This window comes from Perna viridis, chromosome 2 (assembly GCF_037379345.1).
Source record: "Perna viridis isolate PV_CMFRI_1.1 ecotype Kerala chromosome 2, ASM3737934v1, whole genome shotgun sequence".
In the NCBI taxonomy this organism is placed as follows: Eukaryota; Metazoa; Mollusca; class Bivalvia; order Mytilida; family Mytilidae; genus Perna; species Perna viridis.
In genome coordinates, this window is record NC_142446.1 from 21,703,462 (window position 1) to 21,722,620 (window position 19,159).

Consider the following 19,159-nt stretch of genomic DNA (forward strand, 5'->3'; position numbering starts at 1 on the left):
TAAATTTCTAGAGATTGATTATATGCTGAATCTTACCATGTGTTTTACTTTATGATTTTTGGCCTATTTGTTTCTGGTATTCATACCTAACATTAATTTTGCTGATATCAATGAAGACATGCTTACCATTGTTTTGATGGAATTTAAATTTGTTTGTATTGATTCATTTTTTAAAAAAAAGTTGCAATAGAAATATATATTTTGGTAAGATTTTGAAGAAGATACATAGTTTAATTTTTCTATTTCTCGACAGCTTTTGTAGTTGACCTGATGAATCCTGCTAAGAGTAAACAGGAAATAAGAGCAAGTCAACTGACACAACTTGGAATAAACCCAACTGATATTACTGATGTACCCATCACCAGGCCTGTAGTTAAACAAACCATTAGTGTTAGTGCTAATGGTCAAGTCTCTGGTGAAACAGTTCCTTCTGCTAGTGTAAATAATGGGCAGCAAAGGAAAGAAGGTTAGAATCTAAGAACAAAAATAATATAGATAAATAAATTTATAAATCTTTGTTGGAGATTGAAGATTTTTTGTTTTTTACTGAGGTTATTTTATTGAAATATTCATAAATCATTTATGAAATAAAAAAAGTAACTTGGTTTAACATTTATCAAACTGAAAAGAAAATATTATCTAAAATTTATATTACAGGAGATGAGCTCACTTTCAGTCCGATATCTAGAGAATCTCTTATGAAAGACAAATCTGTGCAAAAACTTATTAAAAAACAACAAAAAGAAATGGACTTGTTAAAAAAACGGCATCAGAAAGAGAAAAGTGTGATGAACAAGCAACATACAATGGTGGTCGATACTTTAATGTTAAAACATGATAAAGAAAAACAAGCTACAGAAAAATCCATAGAAAAAAAGCTGAAAAGAAAAGGGTATGATGGCAGTTAACTAATCTTTATACTTCAGATAAGAACTAGAAACAGTTTATTAGAAATTTGACATATTTTTCTACAGCTGATAATACATATTACTAATGTAGATATACCCAATGAGGGTATTTGTTTTATGACTTATAGGATAATTAATTGGAAAGATTGAATAACCAAAATATTATCTCGAGTGCCAAAAAATGCCTAGTTTTAACAAGTGAGTGGAATTTGTTCCGTGCATGAGTTAAATCTTCTAGCGTTCTTGGCATGATCATATTTTGGTTATTCACAATAACCAATTGATTAACCTATTTCTTCTTATTTTATCGATATTTTCAACATGAATTTTAAATTTTGTAATTAGCGGATTGATATCAAAGTTGTGATATTTTTGCTGGAAAAAGACCGAGAGTAATATTGCTGAATTTATTTCACAGTGTGCATTTAATAAATTTATTACATTGGGAATATTCAATAAAACACTGCTATCTATATAATAACTTTTTTTCCGCTCCCAAGTCATTATTTATAAACAAACTTTATATAAGTTAGTCTCATTTTAAATCACATTCACAATGCATGCAGATGGAAACAAATTGCTGAATTAAAATTAGCAAACACAGCCAGAACCTATACCCAGACTGGATATATCTGGGCAAAAGTTAAGTGTTGAGTAGTTTGGACTATCTTGCAATCATCTTTTCTGTCTGGTTTAAATTTACTGTAACAGATTTCTTAACATATATTGAAGGGCATTCTTAGATTTTTGGTATATTGCTTTATCATGATGACCCGTCTTATGTTGCCACTTTCCAGTCTTCGTTGTCTATTGTACAACTAAATTTGACAGAAATTGTTGAGTAGAGGTATTCTTTGCATGAGATTGTGTGCAACATCTTGTTTTTGTTTTTTCTTTGCTTTTTTTTGTTTTCTTCTTTTGTTCTCTCAAGGCTTAGATATACAGTTGATACTGTTATTGTCACTAAAATGATGTCCTGTAAATGAACTAATTTTTAAGATGTTTTTTTTTTAATTTTTAGAAAACTTGATACATTGGGGAAAAAGTAGACAAGATACTGATTTGAATGCCTCATTTAAATAATGCTTTACATGTTACAGAGATTCCAGTGCTAGCTTGGAAGAGAAAGGAAAAGTTTCGTCATTATTGAATGATCATAAATCTAAGGTAGATATCTCGAACAACATACAGTAGTGTAACATACAGGCTTATAACGAATTTAGACTTATGACGAATTAGAACACTTTTCCCAATCCCAATGTTTTAAAGCCAATGCATTTCATCATTGATAAAACATCTCGTCATAGAGAAATCAGGGATATAACAAAGTATTTCTTAAGGACTGGCAACAGATTTATTGCACTTAGAAGATGAACACCAGTAGCATGGCTAATCTTACCTGTAATTTTGTTTTATTACTCAGTAAAATATCAATCAAATAATGTCATCCAAGCCATTAAGATAATTAGTCTAAGAACATCCCAGTTTGTGAATTTTTATCACTTTTGACTTCATGATTTCATTTGTTGGTAAAACTATTAAAACAAAAGTTTTTCACACTACAACCAATCGAATATACTTTCCATGTGATTGATAAATTGACAAACCAATACAATGCATTACAAAACAATTATACATATATGTTAAGTTTTTACTGGTTTGTAATTATGTGAAAATTACAATTTTAGAACTAACTAAATTTCATACAGTTAAGGATACCTCCAATTAACTGGTCTTATTATATCCCCTTCAAACAAAGTTTGGGATGTATGGGAATCCTGTATCTATTTGTCTATCTTTCAGTTGATTTGTATCATCTGTCGTCATTGCTTGTTAGTGCAACTCCTTCTGAACTGTTCAAGGGACTTTCATGAAATTTTGTTAAGAGGTTGGGCATCATTTTGTAGATGTGCATAATGAAATAAAATAAATGTTAAAGTACTCCACTGGAGTTAATAGACTTTAAGGGTTTTACATGCTAAAACTTGGTATAAACAACTACTGAACTGCTTACAAGATTTTGATGAAATTTTACTGGTAGGCTGGTATCATATGTAGGATGGAAGTATATGATTATTGTTGGTGGACTCCAAAGGGAGACAATACAACTTACTGGTTTAACATTTAATTCCATGGAAATCTCCTTTTCATTGGGAACCAAATGTTGTGGTTTTCTCTACCCTCGAAAACCAAGAAAATTGGTACCCCACGAACAATAGCACTTTCACAGTATTTTGTTTTTCTATCTGAATGATATTTGGGGGCTTCCTGATGCAAAACATGTCTTTGTTCTTGATGGACCAGGAGGATGGACCCTTTTCTAAGAGACCTTTAAAACAACTGAATTGAATTAAATGAAACTTTCATACCTTCTTTATCACTTGAATCATTGTGAACCTCCTTTTTTGATCTTAATGACTGTTATGGTTTTTGGGGAGGGGAGCTGGAGCCAAGTAAGCTTTGCTCACAGTTTTTCTACTTTGTTTTTGTCTGTTTTATTCCTTTGCATTCAGACCTGAATGTTTTTGTCTGTTTTATTCCTTTGCATTCAGATCTGAAGGTAAAGATTAAAATGGTAAATTGATTTAATTTTAGATTTCTGAGTTAGTGAATGATCAAACTGTAGAATGGACAAATATGGGAAATAGACAACTTCTTGAAGAACATGAAATGAGGAAAGCTCACATAGCTCAACAGAATGACTTACTGAAAAAACTGTTTGAGGATGTTAAGCAAGAACAATTTAAAGAACAGGAAGCTAGACATGATAGGTTTGTTTTATATACAACCACAAAAAATTGTGGCTTTAAAATTATATCATGCTGTTATCCATTATACCACAAGGTGCCATACCACAAATGGAAGCACAGAATTGATTATAGGGGTTCAAACTTTAACTAATAGGGGCCAAATGATCCTTTTGAAATGGTACTACAAGGTTCCATACAACTAAAGGATCACTGGAATTGATTTTGGTAGTTGTGACTTAAATTGTTAAGGAGTTGGGGGCCAAAAAAGGGTCAAACAAGCATTTCCATGATGTACAGACACTAACATTAGTAAAAGTGAATGGATCAGTTTTAAAATGTAACACAAGGTGCCATATCCCGAAAGGAGGGCTTGGATTGATTTTTGGGATGATGCTTATTGAGATAAAAATGGTCAAAAATGGAGTTCTTATTGATTCTGGTCAATTTTTTTTCCTGTGGCAAATATTTACTTGCAATTAAATTTCAGGGCTTTATTTCTTGAATGCTGTCAATTTGCCATGCATAATTATTTACCAAAAGTTATTCACATGACTGTTCACACCGATGAATTCCTTTTATAGTTACATAGATATATTCACAAAAAATATTTTATTCTGAATTAACTGAGATTACCGGTACTTGAAGTAGTCAAGGAAGTTAAACCATCTACTTCATATATAAGTATCCCTCATTTTGTAGAGAAGAGAAAGAATTAAATGCTATACAGGTGAAGCAGTCAATGGAATCTAGCAAAGCAGTAACAAATGATAAAACAATCAAAAACAAAATGGAACGAGAGAGGTAAGTGTTATACAGAATTGAAAGGTAACTCTAGCTCTACAGTGTATTTTCCGGTAGGTCATCCAATGTGCTGTAAATATTTAACAAATTTTTGTTGGTAATATCCTTTTTTAGCTCACCTGGTCAAAAGCCAGGTGAGCTATTGCTATCACTTGGCATCTGTGGTTGTCCATCATCGTCGTTAACAATTTTTCAAAACTCTTCTCCTTTGAAAGTACTTGACCAATTGGAACCAAACTTGGTATGAATGTTCCTTGGGGTATCCTGCATAGAGATGATATGGAGATTTTTGATCCGTCAAAAAACATGGCCACTGTTACTAAAAATAGAACATAGGGGTGAGACAGTAGTTTTTCACATATATATCCAAAACGGTAAGGTTTAGCCAAATTCTGACTGGTTAATAGTGTTCAGCGTAATGAGATCTATCAGCGGTCAAATTTTCATTTTAATCTATTAAGCCATGTTGGAGTTACTGCCCTTTTTCAAAGTTTTTTTGCTATTTTTAATGTTATTTCTTTCAAAAACTTCTCCTCTGACACTATTTTACCAATTGAAACAAAACTCAATATAAGTGTTCCTTTGAGTATCCAGCCTAGAATTGAAGTGGGGTTTTTTGATCTGTCGAAAAACATGGCCACTGTTACTGAAAATAGAACATAGGGGTGAGACAGTAGTTTTTCGCATATATCTCCAAAACTGTTAGGTTTAGCCAAATTCTTTCAGTTGCTGAAATGATCCTTATTTTTAGGACTACAGAAGTCTTCAGGCATAAAATTTGTTAGACGCCTTTTTATAAGAGTTATTGCCCTTGACAGGGGAATATGACAGGTTTTTTTTTGTTTTTTTTTTGCAGTTTTCAGCCAATGTCTTGAAAACTATGATAGATTTAGACTTTCATTTACTGAAATGATCCTTATGATAAGTCCTATCAAAGTTTTCTCGAGTCAAAATTGTTGGACAACTTCTTGTTTATTTTATTGCACATGAAAGGGAAAATTCAACCAGGCTCCTGGGAGCCTCTTGTTAGCTCACCTGCCCAAAGGCCATGTAAGCTATTGCCATCTCTTGGCATCTGTCATCTGTCGTCAACAATTTTTCAAAACTGTTCTCCGCTGATACTATTTGACCAATTAGAACCCAACTTGGTATGAATGTACCTCCATAGAACTGGTAATAACATTTTTGTTTTAACCTGTTAAGCCATGTTGGAGTTATTGCCCTTTTTCATTGTTTTTTGCTCTTTTTGATATTTTTTTTTTCTATCAAAAATCTTCTCCTCTGAGATTACTTGAACCAAATTTGGTATGAATGTTCCTTAGGGTATTCTGCATCAAACTGGTGTGGGAATTTTTGATCCATTGAAAAACATGGCCACTCTTATTAAAAATTAGAACAGAGGGGTCAGACAGATGTTTTTTTGCATATATCTCTATAACCATTAGGTTTAGCTAAATTCTGACAGTGTAATAGTTTTCAGCATGGTGAGATCTATCTGTGGTCAAATATTTCATTTAAATCTGTCAAGCCATGTTTGAGTGTTCCTATTTTTAATGTTATTTCTTTCAAATATTTTCTCCTCTGAAACTACCAGACCAATTAGAACCAAACTTTGTATGAATATTTCTGAGTGTATCTGCATAGATTTGACTTAGGGGATTTTTGATCTGTTGAAAAACTTGGCTGTTCTAAAAATAGAACAAAGGGTTCAGTCAGAAGTTTTTCGCACACATCTCCTAAAATGTTAGGTTTAGCAAAATTCTTTCAGTTGCCTAAATGTTCCTTATTATGAAGTCTTCAAAAGTTTACAAGAGATCAAAGTTGTTTCATGACTTCTTGAAAGAGTTATTGTCCTTGAAAAGCAAAAAAATTATGTTTTTAGCAATTTTCAGCAATATTTTGAAAACTGTAATAGAAGAAACTTTCTGTTGATGAAAAGTTCCTTATGACAACTCCTTGTTAGAATTATTGCTCTTGAAAGACAAAAAATTAACAAGGTGAGCGATTCAGGCTCCTGGTAGCCTCTTGTATTATATAGTATAATGGACAATTTGTACAATTTTACAATATGCAATTTGATGTTAGGTTGATTTTGAGTTTTACAGTGGATTTTCTTATTTACAGTAATAGTAAACATTTGTAAATTGTTTCACAACTTATAGACATACCTTACCAAAGAAGAAGTGAAGGAAATTAGTTGAAAAGACCTTGCATAATATGTATTTGAGTAACTAAAAATCATTTGTTTCTAGAAGAATTCGTAAGAAAGGAGTAGAAATTCTGTAGAAAAAATATACATGATATAAGTCTGCCATTCAAATTATCTTTTCTCTTTGTAGGAGAATCAAAGAATTGAAAGAAAACAATATGAAAAAATTTGTTGATGATGCAAAAAGACAGAAAATAAAACAGTCAAAGCAAATGAGTTGTTTACAGACCCATCACCAAAATCAATTTGAGAAATTGTTGCAGGAAAACAAAAAAGTGAGATTCCAACAATAACTGTAAAAACCAATGAATGGTTTAAAGGGGAAGCATTTTCAGCTCAATTTATAATGTGTAACAGCATTTCAAAATGAAATTAATATTGCTTTTTCAATAATTAAATTTTAAATGGATTTCACTCAAGTATGGTAAGTTCAGTACACTTATGACCTAAAGTATACTGTTTCAAGAGTTCAATGAGTGTATTGAAGTAATCTTTGTTTCTTCTATCCATTCTGTCTCAGTTATTTTGTCCATCTAAATTCTAATTAAGTTATTTTGGCCAATTGATTATGTCATCATTATTTAGGCCATCTGAATTGTGAATTATTTTGACCTTATGAACTCTGCCTCTATTGCTTTACCTACTACTTATTGAATTGATGTAAAGTGATGGGCATGTGGTGTAAGAAGTTTATGTTTCAGTCTGATATCAACTTCCTGATAAATGAACCATGGCATGTATTATCTTAGTGAAAATTCATGCCACAGAAATCCAGGCATCTTTTGTTGGGATGAATTGAAGTTCAGTTTTCAATTTTTCATTTTTATGTTGTAAGCAGATTTTGTTGCTGCCCAATAACAACTTGCTAGTTAACCTGGAATTATTCAATGCACTTAATGGAAGAGAAAATTTCTATTCCCCAAATTTTGACGCCTTCTGATGTTAATGATTTTAAATTTGGTTCGCAGCTTGATATTTATTCTTGATATACATGAGCCCAGGCATTTCTTACTTTGAGCACTATAATGTTGATGTTTAATCTTGTCCCTGTCACTTAATCAATGCTTTCTTCAGCATTATTGATTGATCATATTTTATGTACATTGTATATCTAAAGACCTTTTCTACTCTTCAGACAAAAATATGTTGGGTGGCTGTTTCACAAAAGTGCTCGAAGTCCTTCTCTAATGTATATTATTTTTATTCAGAGTCCTTTCCTGAGTAAAATACAGTACCTAGCTTAGTGAAATTACTCTATATTTTTTCCCCATTGACTGAGTTATCCATGATTAGGTAGATGTTAACTTGTAACAAACAGTAATATTCCTAATCAGATGTGTTAGTGTAGAAATCTGAATTAATTTTTTTGTGTTGTAGGAACTAGACAAATGTGACATGATTCACAAAGAAGCAAAGTTAGCAAGCAAGCCAGAGACAGATGTATGACACACAGATCTATTTATAGACTTTATCGCGTAAATATTACACACAAAGCTACTTATAGACCAATTATGCTGTTTGTGTGATACTACACTAAATTATTTATATAACTTTGTGTGTATATATTGACCAATCTATGTCAATTGTTTAGATCTCTTTAGAAACATACTGTATGTTAAAGTATGTCTTTCCTTGTACAATACATTTTGTTAGCATAAATATTCATCACTTCAGTTCAGTTTTTTAATGTGAATTGTGCTTAAAATATCAGGCTAAGTGCAAATGATCTGTTCCAATGTAAAATCAGTTTATTTAACTAAAAGATGATGATCAGAAATTTAATAATGATAGAGAAGCACTCCATTTCACCACCAAAAAAAAAGGTCTTGATACGACTTTGTTTATTTTTTCACCATGAACCTTTTATCACATGTGTTTGTTCTTGAGCTACAGTTAAATCTTTTCATTGGAATCCAAGGTACTTGAAATTTAAACCATCTATTTGAAAAATTAGATCAACTTTAGTATGTGGTACATTGGAATCACATTGTCCATCTATCTGTCTTAATCCAGGGGCAATTATCTCAATTCAGTATGAATTTCAAAATCTGTATGTTGCTTTATATAGATGGTGCTTATGTTGTAAGTGATTATGGTTGCTGTCCGATATCAACACCTTGTATTGTTTGGGTATACTAAGCATGTAGCATGTGAAACTTTACTTTCATTCAACAGTAACTATGCACAACACAAAGGTGACATTATTAAATCACAGAATTAAAAATCATAGGTGTCAATTCTCAGAAGGAACCTCCCAATATTTCGTGAAAAAAAATCAACAATCTCCTGCTTACTTCCTATGTCAAAGTTGGAGATTAGCCAAAATCAAAAATTTCTCCTGTCTTATTTGAACTTATGGCTTAAAATCATGATAAATTACTTCAACTCTTGTTAAAACAAATCAATCTTGCACCTGTGATAAAGACCAATTAATTACAATCATCATTGCTTGTCACCTATCAATAGAGGAAATGTTGCAGTGAAATCGGATTTAAAGACTGTTTCTGCAAATAAAAAAAAAAACATGTTGCTAAACAAAACTTTGGCAAATTTTCGAGGTTTAACACCTAGGTTAGAAATGGTTACTCAAATAGTAAATGAATCTTAACTGAACAATGGTTAAAAATTGCATTCAAGTTTTACTTAACGAAAGACATGGACTGATGTAAAGTTTCATGGAATGAGTGCAATAATGGGAAAAAATCTGTGTTTGAAAATTAATGGTGGGGAGGTGGAGTTTGTTGTGTCGTGATTCCAGTGATAATTGTAGCTCTCACCAAACACATACCTCTGTAATGATATACTGATTGACAAACACATCTAATTTTAAAACATGTGTTAAATCGAACTTATTTAGTTTTCATGACAATGATTACAATAATTCACTTTTTTTCTGTCTAGTGATTAGGAATTTTTTAAAGTGCAGATTATTTGTGTTGACATAGTGTACCGTTTTCTGTGTGTGATTATTAATTATATAGATTCATAGTAACTAAATGCCAAATAGAGTTTAACAAATGCTGATTAACTCTCTTACTTGTTTGTAGAATTCATTAATTCATTTAATCCCAAAGTAGCTTCTTTAAGTGTTTCATCTTTCCATATCTTCATTCTTCAAAGATTAGATTGTACATCTCCATAGATTCCTTAGACTTCTCAATTGCCTGCAAATGTTCTCATTTATAAATTATATTGTTTTTTTTTCATAGACCAGCAATCAACAGATTTTATCCACTTTAAATTGTTTATTGATTGTGAAGCCACCCCACATTTCTCATACCTGTAAATTTACATAACTTCATTTTGTCTGTTTACATTTCTGATAAAAAATTTTATTTCTTAAAAAGATAAAAAAAAAATTCTGTTCTTAAAAGATATTGTTGTGAAATTGGTTTGATAAAGCTAGATAGATTTTGATGAATGTTTGCATCAGGAGGAATAAATATGTAGAACTAAACACATATTACAAGATTTATATGTTTGTACTTTGTTTTATTTGTTAAGACTTTTTTTCCAGTGTTGATTTTTTGTTGCCTTTGCAGCTGGAATTTTGGGTTTATTATGTCATGAGAAAAATTGTTATGCATTCAATTAATTTTTAAACAACAACTGCCTAATATCTTAGAAACGCACAATCTTGGATGTATTTTTGTCTTTATTTTTTATATTTTTATAATAGAACAATATTTTTGGTGCTTTGTATGTGATTTATACATCTTCTAGGTTTTTTTGTTAAGGTGCAATATTGTACTTAAGAAAATTTTATGTTTTTTTTTTTTACATGTTTTACATTTTTCAGAAATGAGAGCTAGAATGCCTTTTATTGCTTCCTCACAATGTCAGGGCTCCACATGTATCCTGAAATCGTCAGGATGCTTTTATTGCTGCTTTTTCCTTCGACGTTACACACTGGTTATTTCTATTTTTTAATTCAGTAGTGTGGGATTTGAAATCATTACTACAAATTAATCATGTTAACCATATCTATAAAAAATAGCCAATCTTTCACAAGGCTATACATTACAAAAATCCTTAGATAGAACAAGTCATACAACTGATACATGTGTTGAATATTAAGTGTCAGTCTCTGTAAGAATCTAGCAGTGGGTGAAACATGGTAAGAAATTGATTTCATTGAAATGCACTGAAAATGAACATTTCAATGGCTGATAACTGTCATAAACCTCATTTTTCTAACATTCTTCAGAAAAATTTCTGATCAAATTCAGTGATGCAGTGATCAAATATGGTCTTTTCAAATAGAGAAAGCATCCTTGGGGAAAATTATATTGTTAGATTGGTTGAATTTTGACATGCATGTTTCTGATTTTTCCCATTTTTCCTGATCAATACAAAAAACTTAAAAGAAAATACTATAACTGCATCAGATTTTCATAAGTGATGGGCAAAATGTGAAGATCTCACTCATTTTAAAAAAGTCATAAAATATATAATTCTTATGCTTGATTAATACCTAGATTTCATAGAGAGATTCTTGTATCAATACAAACCTATTGTTGGGGTGTATGGTGTACAAGAAAGTTTGATATTAATCTTCTTGGATATTTTGAAAGTGAGTGTGATGGAAGAATATCAATTTTTGCAGTTTGAATGGAGCATTCAATTTGAAAATATTTCGATATTTTGTAATTAACAAATATGTTAGAGTATAAGATGAATTGAAACTACACTTAAAAAGGACTTTTTTGTCAAAGCAGGATAATTTATACCAAGGATTTAGAGGTCATAAAGGAAACTGACTAAGTAGTCCTTTTGATGTAGTACATCTAATGGTATAAATCCTCCATTTTAAGTTTTCAGTTTGTCGTGCAAGGAACAATTACTACAAAAAACAAGAATCAACTCCTTGAATTAATAAAGTTAATATTTTAGTTGTAGATTATATTACATTAATTTGTGTCTGGACTGTATGTCTCAACATATTCAGCAGGTTGTCATCCATAGAAATTGTGGTTTAACCCAGTTTATTAATACAAGTTCTTATAAAGGTATGGCTTTGTTGTCATCCATATGGCTCTCTGTAGACACTTGGTTTTCATGCAATAATTTGAATTTTAGTTGATTGATTTTTATGAAATTTTATAATAACGTTCCAAAAAAATTAGTTTTGAATTTGGAGGTGATGGCCCCATTTATTTTGGAATTGAGGGCCAAGAAAGGAATAATAAAACCATTTCATAACTAAGTATATTACACCTTAAAAAGCATATGAATATAGGATTGATTTTGGGGGTTAAGACTTGAACTGTTTAGGAAAGAGGGGCCATTTCCTGATGTCCTGACAATAACTTGACTATTAGTAAATGGATCTCTTTGAAATTGTACCGCAAGGTGCCATACCACCAAAGGAAGGCTGGGATAAATTTTGGGGGTTATTACTTGAATCATTTAGGAGTTGAGAGCCAGGAACAATCATTTTCCTGGTGTCTGGACAACCACTTGAGTTAAAGAGAATTTAAAGATTTCAATTAAATTGTACTACAAGGTACCATACCACAATAGGAAGACAAGCATTTTCTGGTTTCTGGAGGATGACTTGGGTAAAAGTACATTGATCTCTTTGAAATTGTACCACAAGATGGCATACTCCAAAGGAAGTATAGGATTGATTTTGAAGATTATGACTGGAATCATTTTGAAGTGAGAGGTCATAAAGGGGGCACTTCAAATCTACTTTCAAAATCTCTAAAATCAAATATTTTTTTCTTGTGTCAGTTGTCTTATCAAAATTCAAAGCAGTATCAAGTTTGATTGGTGTGACTTAGCTGTTCAGTGTTTAATTACTGTGATTGTATCAAGCTGTGCCCTGCAAAACATTTTGTTGCATTGCTGACTTTATAGTCAGTTTTGATAGCTGTGGGCTTCCAATCATTACAGGCTTACAATTGGTATATTTAATTTATACTTTATTAGCTCACCTTGACCAAGGGTCCATCACTTTGCATTTGTTGTCGGACATCTGTCATTTTTTATTAAGAATTTTTTTTAAATATCAAATCCACAAAAGCTGCTAGGTAAATTTTAATCAAACTGTGTAGAAGTTATAGCTGGAATGTCTTTTATGAACAAGCCACTCTTGGTTTTGCTTGGTTGAACATGGTGGCAATCAGAAACTATTGAATACTCTAATTGATTTTTAAAGATCGAAATGTCTGAAACTACCAGGGCTAATGTAATGAAGATTCTCAATTTTGTTGATCTAATTGGCCTCGAAAGAATTTCCGCTTTTTGTGTGTCTCAAGTGGCCCTGTGGACAAGTCTAAATGTGGCCCTGTGGACAATTCTCAAGTGGCCCTGTGGACAAGTCTAAATGTGGCCCTGTGGACAACTATGGCAATTTAAGTTTAAGTTTCCATAGCTTTGACCTATAACTGTTAATATTGAACCAAGTGTCACTGAACCTAATTTCTCATTAACATTAATTAATACATTCAAAAAGTTTGATAGGTAAGTGTATTTTGTCCTGTGCTTTATACTTGCAATGAATTGTGTACAGTACTTAGCTGAGCTATGAAGACTCTTATTTTTGGGGTTTTATGCTTCAAAACTTAAGACAGTAATTTCTCATATCTCTAAGACATATCCAGTACATTATACTGCTGTTTAGGTTGCCAAAGTATTTACCATAGTTTATATCAGTAATTATTGCATTTATTAATCTTAAATTAGTTTCGAGGAAAACTAATCGCGTACCTTTTCTTTTCAAGCTGTTTCATTATAATGGCAGTGTTTGTCCATACTAAATTAATCTGTAGATTTTCATATGTGCATGGCCCATGCCAAAAAATATCATTGCCTTTAGGCCATCCATATGTCTGCCCTGCATTTTGTTTTTATCAGCTAAAACATGGGAATTCTTTATGAGAATGATTTGAAACCAAACTGTGTGACATTCTAGTAACCTTCCTGTTAGTTGTTGGTAGGAGGCCATCTCAAATCCAATGATACATATTTCTCTCAGTTATATTTATTTCTTAGAATCTGGAAGTTATTGAGATATGATTTTACAATTTAAGATTCATGTTGTTGTGTTTAAGCTATGTTCCCATATTTTAAGATAATTGACACAGAGTAAACTATCTTTATACAAGCCTTTAGGCAAACCACCTCTTCTTGTTATTTGTTTTACAGTGCAATAATATTTTTTTATCATTATTTTTTGTTTTATAAAGTACATTTAGAAAGATAAGACAATGAATTGGTTTTGACTATGATTTATACAACTTCCTGTCTTTATGAGTGTGATAATTCTGTATATCAACCCTAGGATTTTGGCATTACACATGTCATTTATGATGCTTCAAAGCAATGAATTAATTTGGTGTCATGGAAAAAGCTGGTTGTATTTTTTATGTTATACATTTATGTCCTCCAGTAAAGTGTTGTAAAAATTATTAAAAAAAAATCATGACAGAAAGTGCAAGACTTACTATACTTCAAATGTTCCTGGAGTTTTGATGTTGTCTTTATAACTGAGCAAGGTTTCTAAAAATCTTTTATTTGAGCTCTGATGGTATAGTATTAAATATTTATTTTGCATTCTTTGCCTTCATACCTAAATGATATAAGGTGTCCAGAACAGCTGCTCTGTATTTTGTGTACATGGATGTAATTGTATTTTTTTTTTTGAACAAGGCCAATAATTATCAGAGATTACTATGTAGCCTAGGATCATTTCCTAAGTATCAATTTTACATATTGGACTAGTAGTTACTCCATATGAAATTCAAGATCAGTACTGTGGACTGTTCCACTTGTTAGTACATGCTCATGAAGCAATATACTTTGAACATGTTAAATATGTATAAAATATTTACATTAATGCATATTTAAAAACTAAATTATCTTTTTTCAGACTATATTTACAGCCTGTATGTGGCAGGATGAAGGAAATGATTGGCATGCCCCCCACCTGTTGTTTTTACAATTTAAACTCTGTCTGTTTTTTGTTTATTTACTTTGTTCTCAGTTTTACTAAAACACTTCTGGTTGTACAATCATTCTTTAGTTTATTCCATATGTTCATGCCCTGCTTTCCTTTCAGTATCTGTATTTCCCTACTATTAACAGGCTTGTCAGTTCCTCCAAATAGCTTCTCTGACCTGCAATAATTCATGTTAGACTTTACTCCCTGCATCCACAAATAATGAAACATGTTAACTATGTCCACTATTACATGAAGTTCCTTCCTATAGTAGAGATAACATCATTACTAACTTCACTTATTTTTCTGTTTCTCCTTTAGAACAATTGGGCCATTTACATGTCCTCTCCATTTGTCTCTTTCTGTTTCTACTTTGGTTGCATTGGTCCATTTTTGTTCTCTGTATGGTTCTTGTCCATGTTCCCTTGTTATCCTCCACTCCCATCAGGTGTCCACATGACTGCTAATATCATTAATATACATTTGTTGACTGGTCATGAAGGGAAGATTAAATTGACTACATATACTCCTCTGCATCAACAAATACATTGTGCTTTAGGGTGATAGCAGGTACTTTGGGGTTTACTAATTCCCTCTAATGTTCTATTGTACTGAACCATATATAATGTCATTTTTCTCTACCCAAAAAGTGAATTTGATTGTCAACTAATCATGCTATATCTGATTTTACCATTTAAGATAAACCCTGGGAATATCTGATTTGATAAGCCATTTAGAATTACAGGAAAATAAATGTTAAAATGCGTGTCTATCATTAAATAGTTGATATTATAGTATTGGCCCCACGAAGAAGTCATGTACCTTTACACCTGCTGGTACATCATCCAGTAGATCTCCGTTACTATTGGCCCCACGAAGAAGTCATGTATCTTTACACCTGCTGGTGCATCATCCAGTAGATCCCCGTTACTATTGGCCCCACGAAGAAATCATGTACCTTTACACCTGCTGGTACATCATCCAGTAGATCTCCGTTACTATTGGCCCCACGAAGAAGTCATGTACCTTTACACCTGCTGGTACATCATCCAGTAGATCTCCGTTACTATTGGCCCCACGAAGAAGTCATGTATCTTTACACCTGCTGGTGCATCATCCAGTAGATCCCCGTTACTATTGGCCCCACGAAGAAATCATGTACCTTTACACCTGCTGGTACATCATCCAGTAGATCTCCGTTACTATTGGCCCCACGAAGAAGTCATGTATCTTTACACCTGCTGGTGCATCATCCAGTAGATCCCCGTTACTATTGGCCCCACGAAGAAGTCATGTACCTTTACACCTGCTGGTGCATCATCCAGTAGATCCCCGTTACTATTGGCCCCACGAAGAAGTCGTGTACCTTTATACCTGCTGGTGCATCATCCAGTAGGTCCCCGTTACTAATGCCCTGTATATTGTTAAGTAGTTTGTGTTGCCCTATACAATGATCTTTACATTCTACATTTGTTCCTATCCTGCTAAGTAAAACACAACTTCATCTATTTTTACTTTTCATAGTTCCTTCAATAGATTCTTCTTTACTTTAGCCTGTAAACTTTTCAACCATCCATTGTTTCCCTGTATAATGGCACCAAGCATCCAATAGTTAGAATTACTCCTATTTTTCAGGCTCCCAGCTGAATCTTCTTCTATGATTCATTAAGTCAAGGGTTTAAAATAAGGTAATCATGTTTATGTTAACATTGTAGTCATGCCCAAACTCAGTTGATAATGCTTTTCTTTTACATTTTTACTTTTTCAGATGTTATGTTCAGTATATTGTGAACCTTTTACATATTGGTTTTTATTTTTATTTATTTCATGTAGGTATTATCTTAATCATAGAACAGATTTTTCTCTGATTGATCTCTGCATGGCATTAGTTTCTCAGCTGGTAATGTTCCATTGATAAAAGGAGGAAATACTAATCAGTAGTCATACAGTACTATTCTATGGTTAAATAAAGTGGGTGTGCTATAAAACAGTACTGTTGTTGACATCTTTATTGATCACAAATCTTAGATGTCCACTACAGGTGACAGATATTAAACATACTCAGTGATGATTTTCCAGAAAATTTTTAAAGAATTTACATTTTTACTTCAAAAGTTACATAAGTAAAATTTTGTTTGTACCTGTTTAAACAATGTGTAGCACTTGTTGATTGACAAAGAATATATATATAATTATCAGGGTTGTTCACAAGGGAAAATTATAAAATTGTGACATCTGTGACGTAATGTAACTAGTTGTGTGTGTTGTTAAATGGTGAAATCCAATGCTTTCTTTTACCATTTTTCATTTATAGAATTTGAAAATAATAAAAATGTGATATTAGAAATTAGTTTTAGAATTATTTGAAGAATGGAGATTGGCTTGTTAACTAGTGTTTTGTATGATTCACAGTGGTACATTTTGTATATGGTAATGTTACTGTTAGTATCACCTTTGTCCTCTTCATCCTTGGTTATACTGTGATAGGTTAGCAGTAATGAATAATACATCCTTGGTTTTACTGCGATAGGTTAGCAGTAATGAATACATCCTTGGTTTTATGTGATAGGTTAACAGTAATGCATAATAGTAATGATTAATATGAAATTTTAAAACTAGGTTCTTTACTACAAAATTTGGATTAATGTTTGGGGTTGTGATCCAAACTATTTTGGAAAGGACAATTTTAATATGAAAATGGGTAAAAGTTTCAATTTTGTTAGTGTTTAAGTCTGAAGTACCAGTCCATGTAAAATTCAGACATTACCTATTGTAGAAGTGATTCAAAATATTGCCTTTTTGATCTACATATGCTATATTTTTATGCGATAATTGTCCTGTATTTAGTTATCAGTATGCTGATTTTTTTGGTGTCTTTAGATTTTTTTTTGGGCTGCTTTCAAGTTCATCAACAACATTTATTTGTTATTATAAACCTATGCTGTATCAAACAGTTAATCATTACCCAAATTTCTAAGATCAAATGTAGTGTTGACTATTCTGGTTGTATCAAGCTGTGTACCATAGCTTTTAGAAAGATTTAGATTGGGTCTTGGCAAAGAGCTCTCTTGTATAATTAACTTGATGGACATGGACATATGTGTATTTATAAATCAAGTCCCTATAATGGTATGCTATTGTGTTTGACCGTTGTCTAAAGACACTTGGTATATGTGGAAGTAGCAGTCTTAATAAAAAAGGCAGAGGTGATTCATGCATGTCAAAAACCTGCCAAATTAATTTATGTTTTTTATTTTGAAACAGTTACAGACCACATAACAAATTTTTATTTTTCATTTTTTGGTTGTTACATTTTTTGGAGATAAAAATTGTAAAGATTGTACATGAACTTTGCAATTTGCCAAGAGTTACCTTCTTGCTTTGGTTTGATTTGGTTGAATTTGGTACGATGACAGATCTGAATACAGAAAGGACTATTGTTAAGTGAAAACATAACATATGTAGAACAAAAAAAACATCGTTTATTTAGTGGGTTTTCCTTCATGAATCACAAATCATGAATTTTATATAGACTGATACTTTAAAAAGTGAATAGGTCTATACTGAAGTTTTGAACAATGTTCCTTGTCAAAAGGAAGAATTGACATTTATTGACTTATTCTAACATAATGTGAAACTAATCTAAAAAGTAAATTTTTGTGGTAAAAGAGAGATAATCCTGGTGTAATCCGTTGAACAAATACTGAGTAATAAATTATAGATGTGGCCCCAAATATTAAAAACAAGCCGGTACAAGAATTGTTCTTGTAAAAAAAAAATGTCTGTTACATGAAGAAAGATTTTACCATTGGGTACCACTAGTATGACCTAATGGCAAAAGTTCAAATCACCAACTATGGTGCACAAAACATCAGTCTAAAGTACTCTAAATACTGATTATCAAATGCCTTGAAAGTCAATACATTTACACCCAAGACATCATAAAAGCAAAAGGTGCTAAATTGATCAACAACCCCATTGTGTATAGTCTACCCACATGCCAAATTTGAAGGACAAATAACTCATTGAGGGCACAATTTGTTTCATTAAGCTACAAGAATGTGTTAACAGAACATAGATGCTTTACCATCCCTAAAATCATAAGAAAACTTGTGGATGTGGCACTATAAATTGTCAATCACAGTACAATAAGTTACACTTAATTTTTAGGGTTTTCAGTTTAACTTCAAATACACATGAAAGGGTGCTATGTCTTTGAACTTGATAGCAAACTGGTAATTAATGTGAATTAATGTGAAACCAACCTTAAAGCTTACATATGATACAACCCATCAAGCATAAATTTCACATCAAATTGCAAATCATTCCCATAAAGGTAAAAGGTTAAGTCAAAAGTCATCATCCATGGCACATGATACATGATCTTAAAATGATCTTTTACCATATGCCAAATATCCAAATCCTATCCTGTACAACAAAAAATAACTGGAACTATTTGTTCAGGATTGATGCATTGAGAAAATAACTGGTTGCAATGGGGCTTCTGCCACTTTGAGTCCATGGGTCCATAGGTTCATTGGTCCAA

The 19,159-nt window shown here is 31.9% G+C and overlaps 1 protein-coding gene across 4 annotated transcripts in view; it reads left to right on the plus strand.

Annotated features, from left to right (window-relative positions):
* Nucleotides 1-16,960, plus strand: part of LOC148624051 (1-phosphatidylinositol 4,5-bisphosphate phosphodiesterase beta-4-like) — a 95,227-nt gene extending 78,267 nt beyond the window's left edge. For all 4 annotated transcript variants that reach the window (XM_088566510.1, XM_088566511.1, XM_088566513.1 and 1 more), the window contains 7 exons: nucleotides 254-466; nucleotides 658-892; nucleotides 2,009-2,075; nucleotides 3,504-3,679; nucleotides 4,358-4,459; nucleotides 6,799-6,943; nucleotides 8,046-16,960. In XM_088566510.1, coding sequence (XP_088422636.1) covers nucleotides 254-466; nucleotides 658-892; nucleotides 2,009-2,075; nucleotides 3,504-3,679; nucleotides 4,358-4,459; nucleotides 6,799-6,943; nucleotides 8,046-8,114 — 1,007 coding nt within the window. In that variant the 3' untranslated portion in view covers nucleotides 8,115-16,960. The remainder of the gene's footprint in view (nucleotides 1-253; nucleotides 467-657; nucleotides 893-2,008; nucleotides 2,076-3,503; nucleotides 3,680-4,357; nucleotides 4,460-6,798; nucleotides 6,944-8,045) is intronic.
* Nucleotides 16,961-19,159: the final 2,199 nt, after the last annotated feature.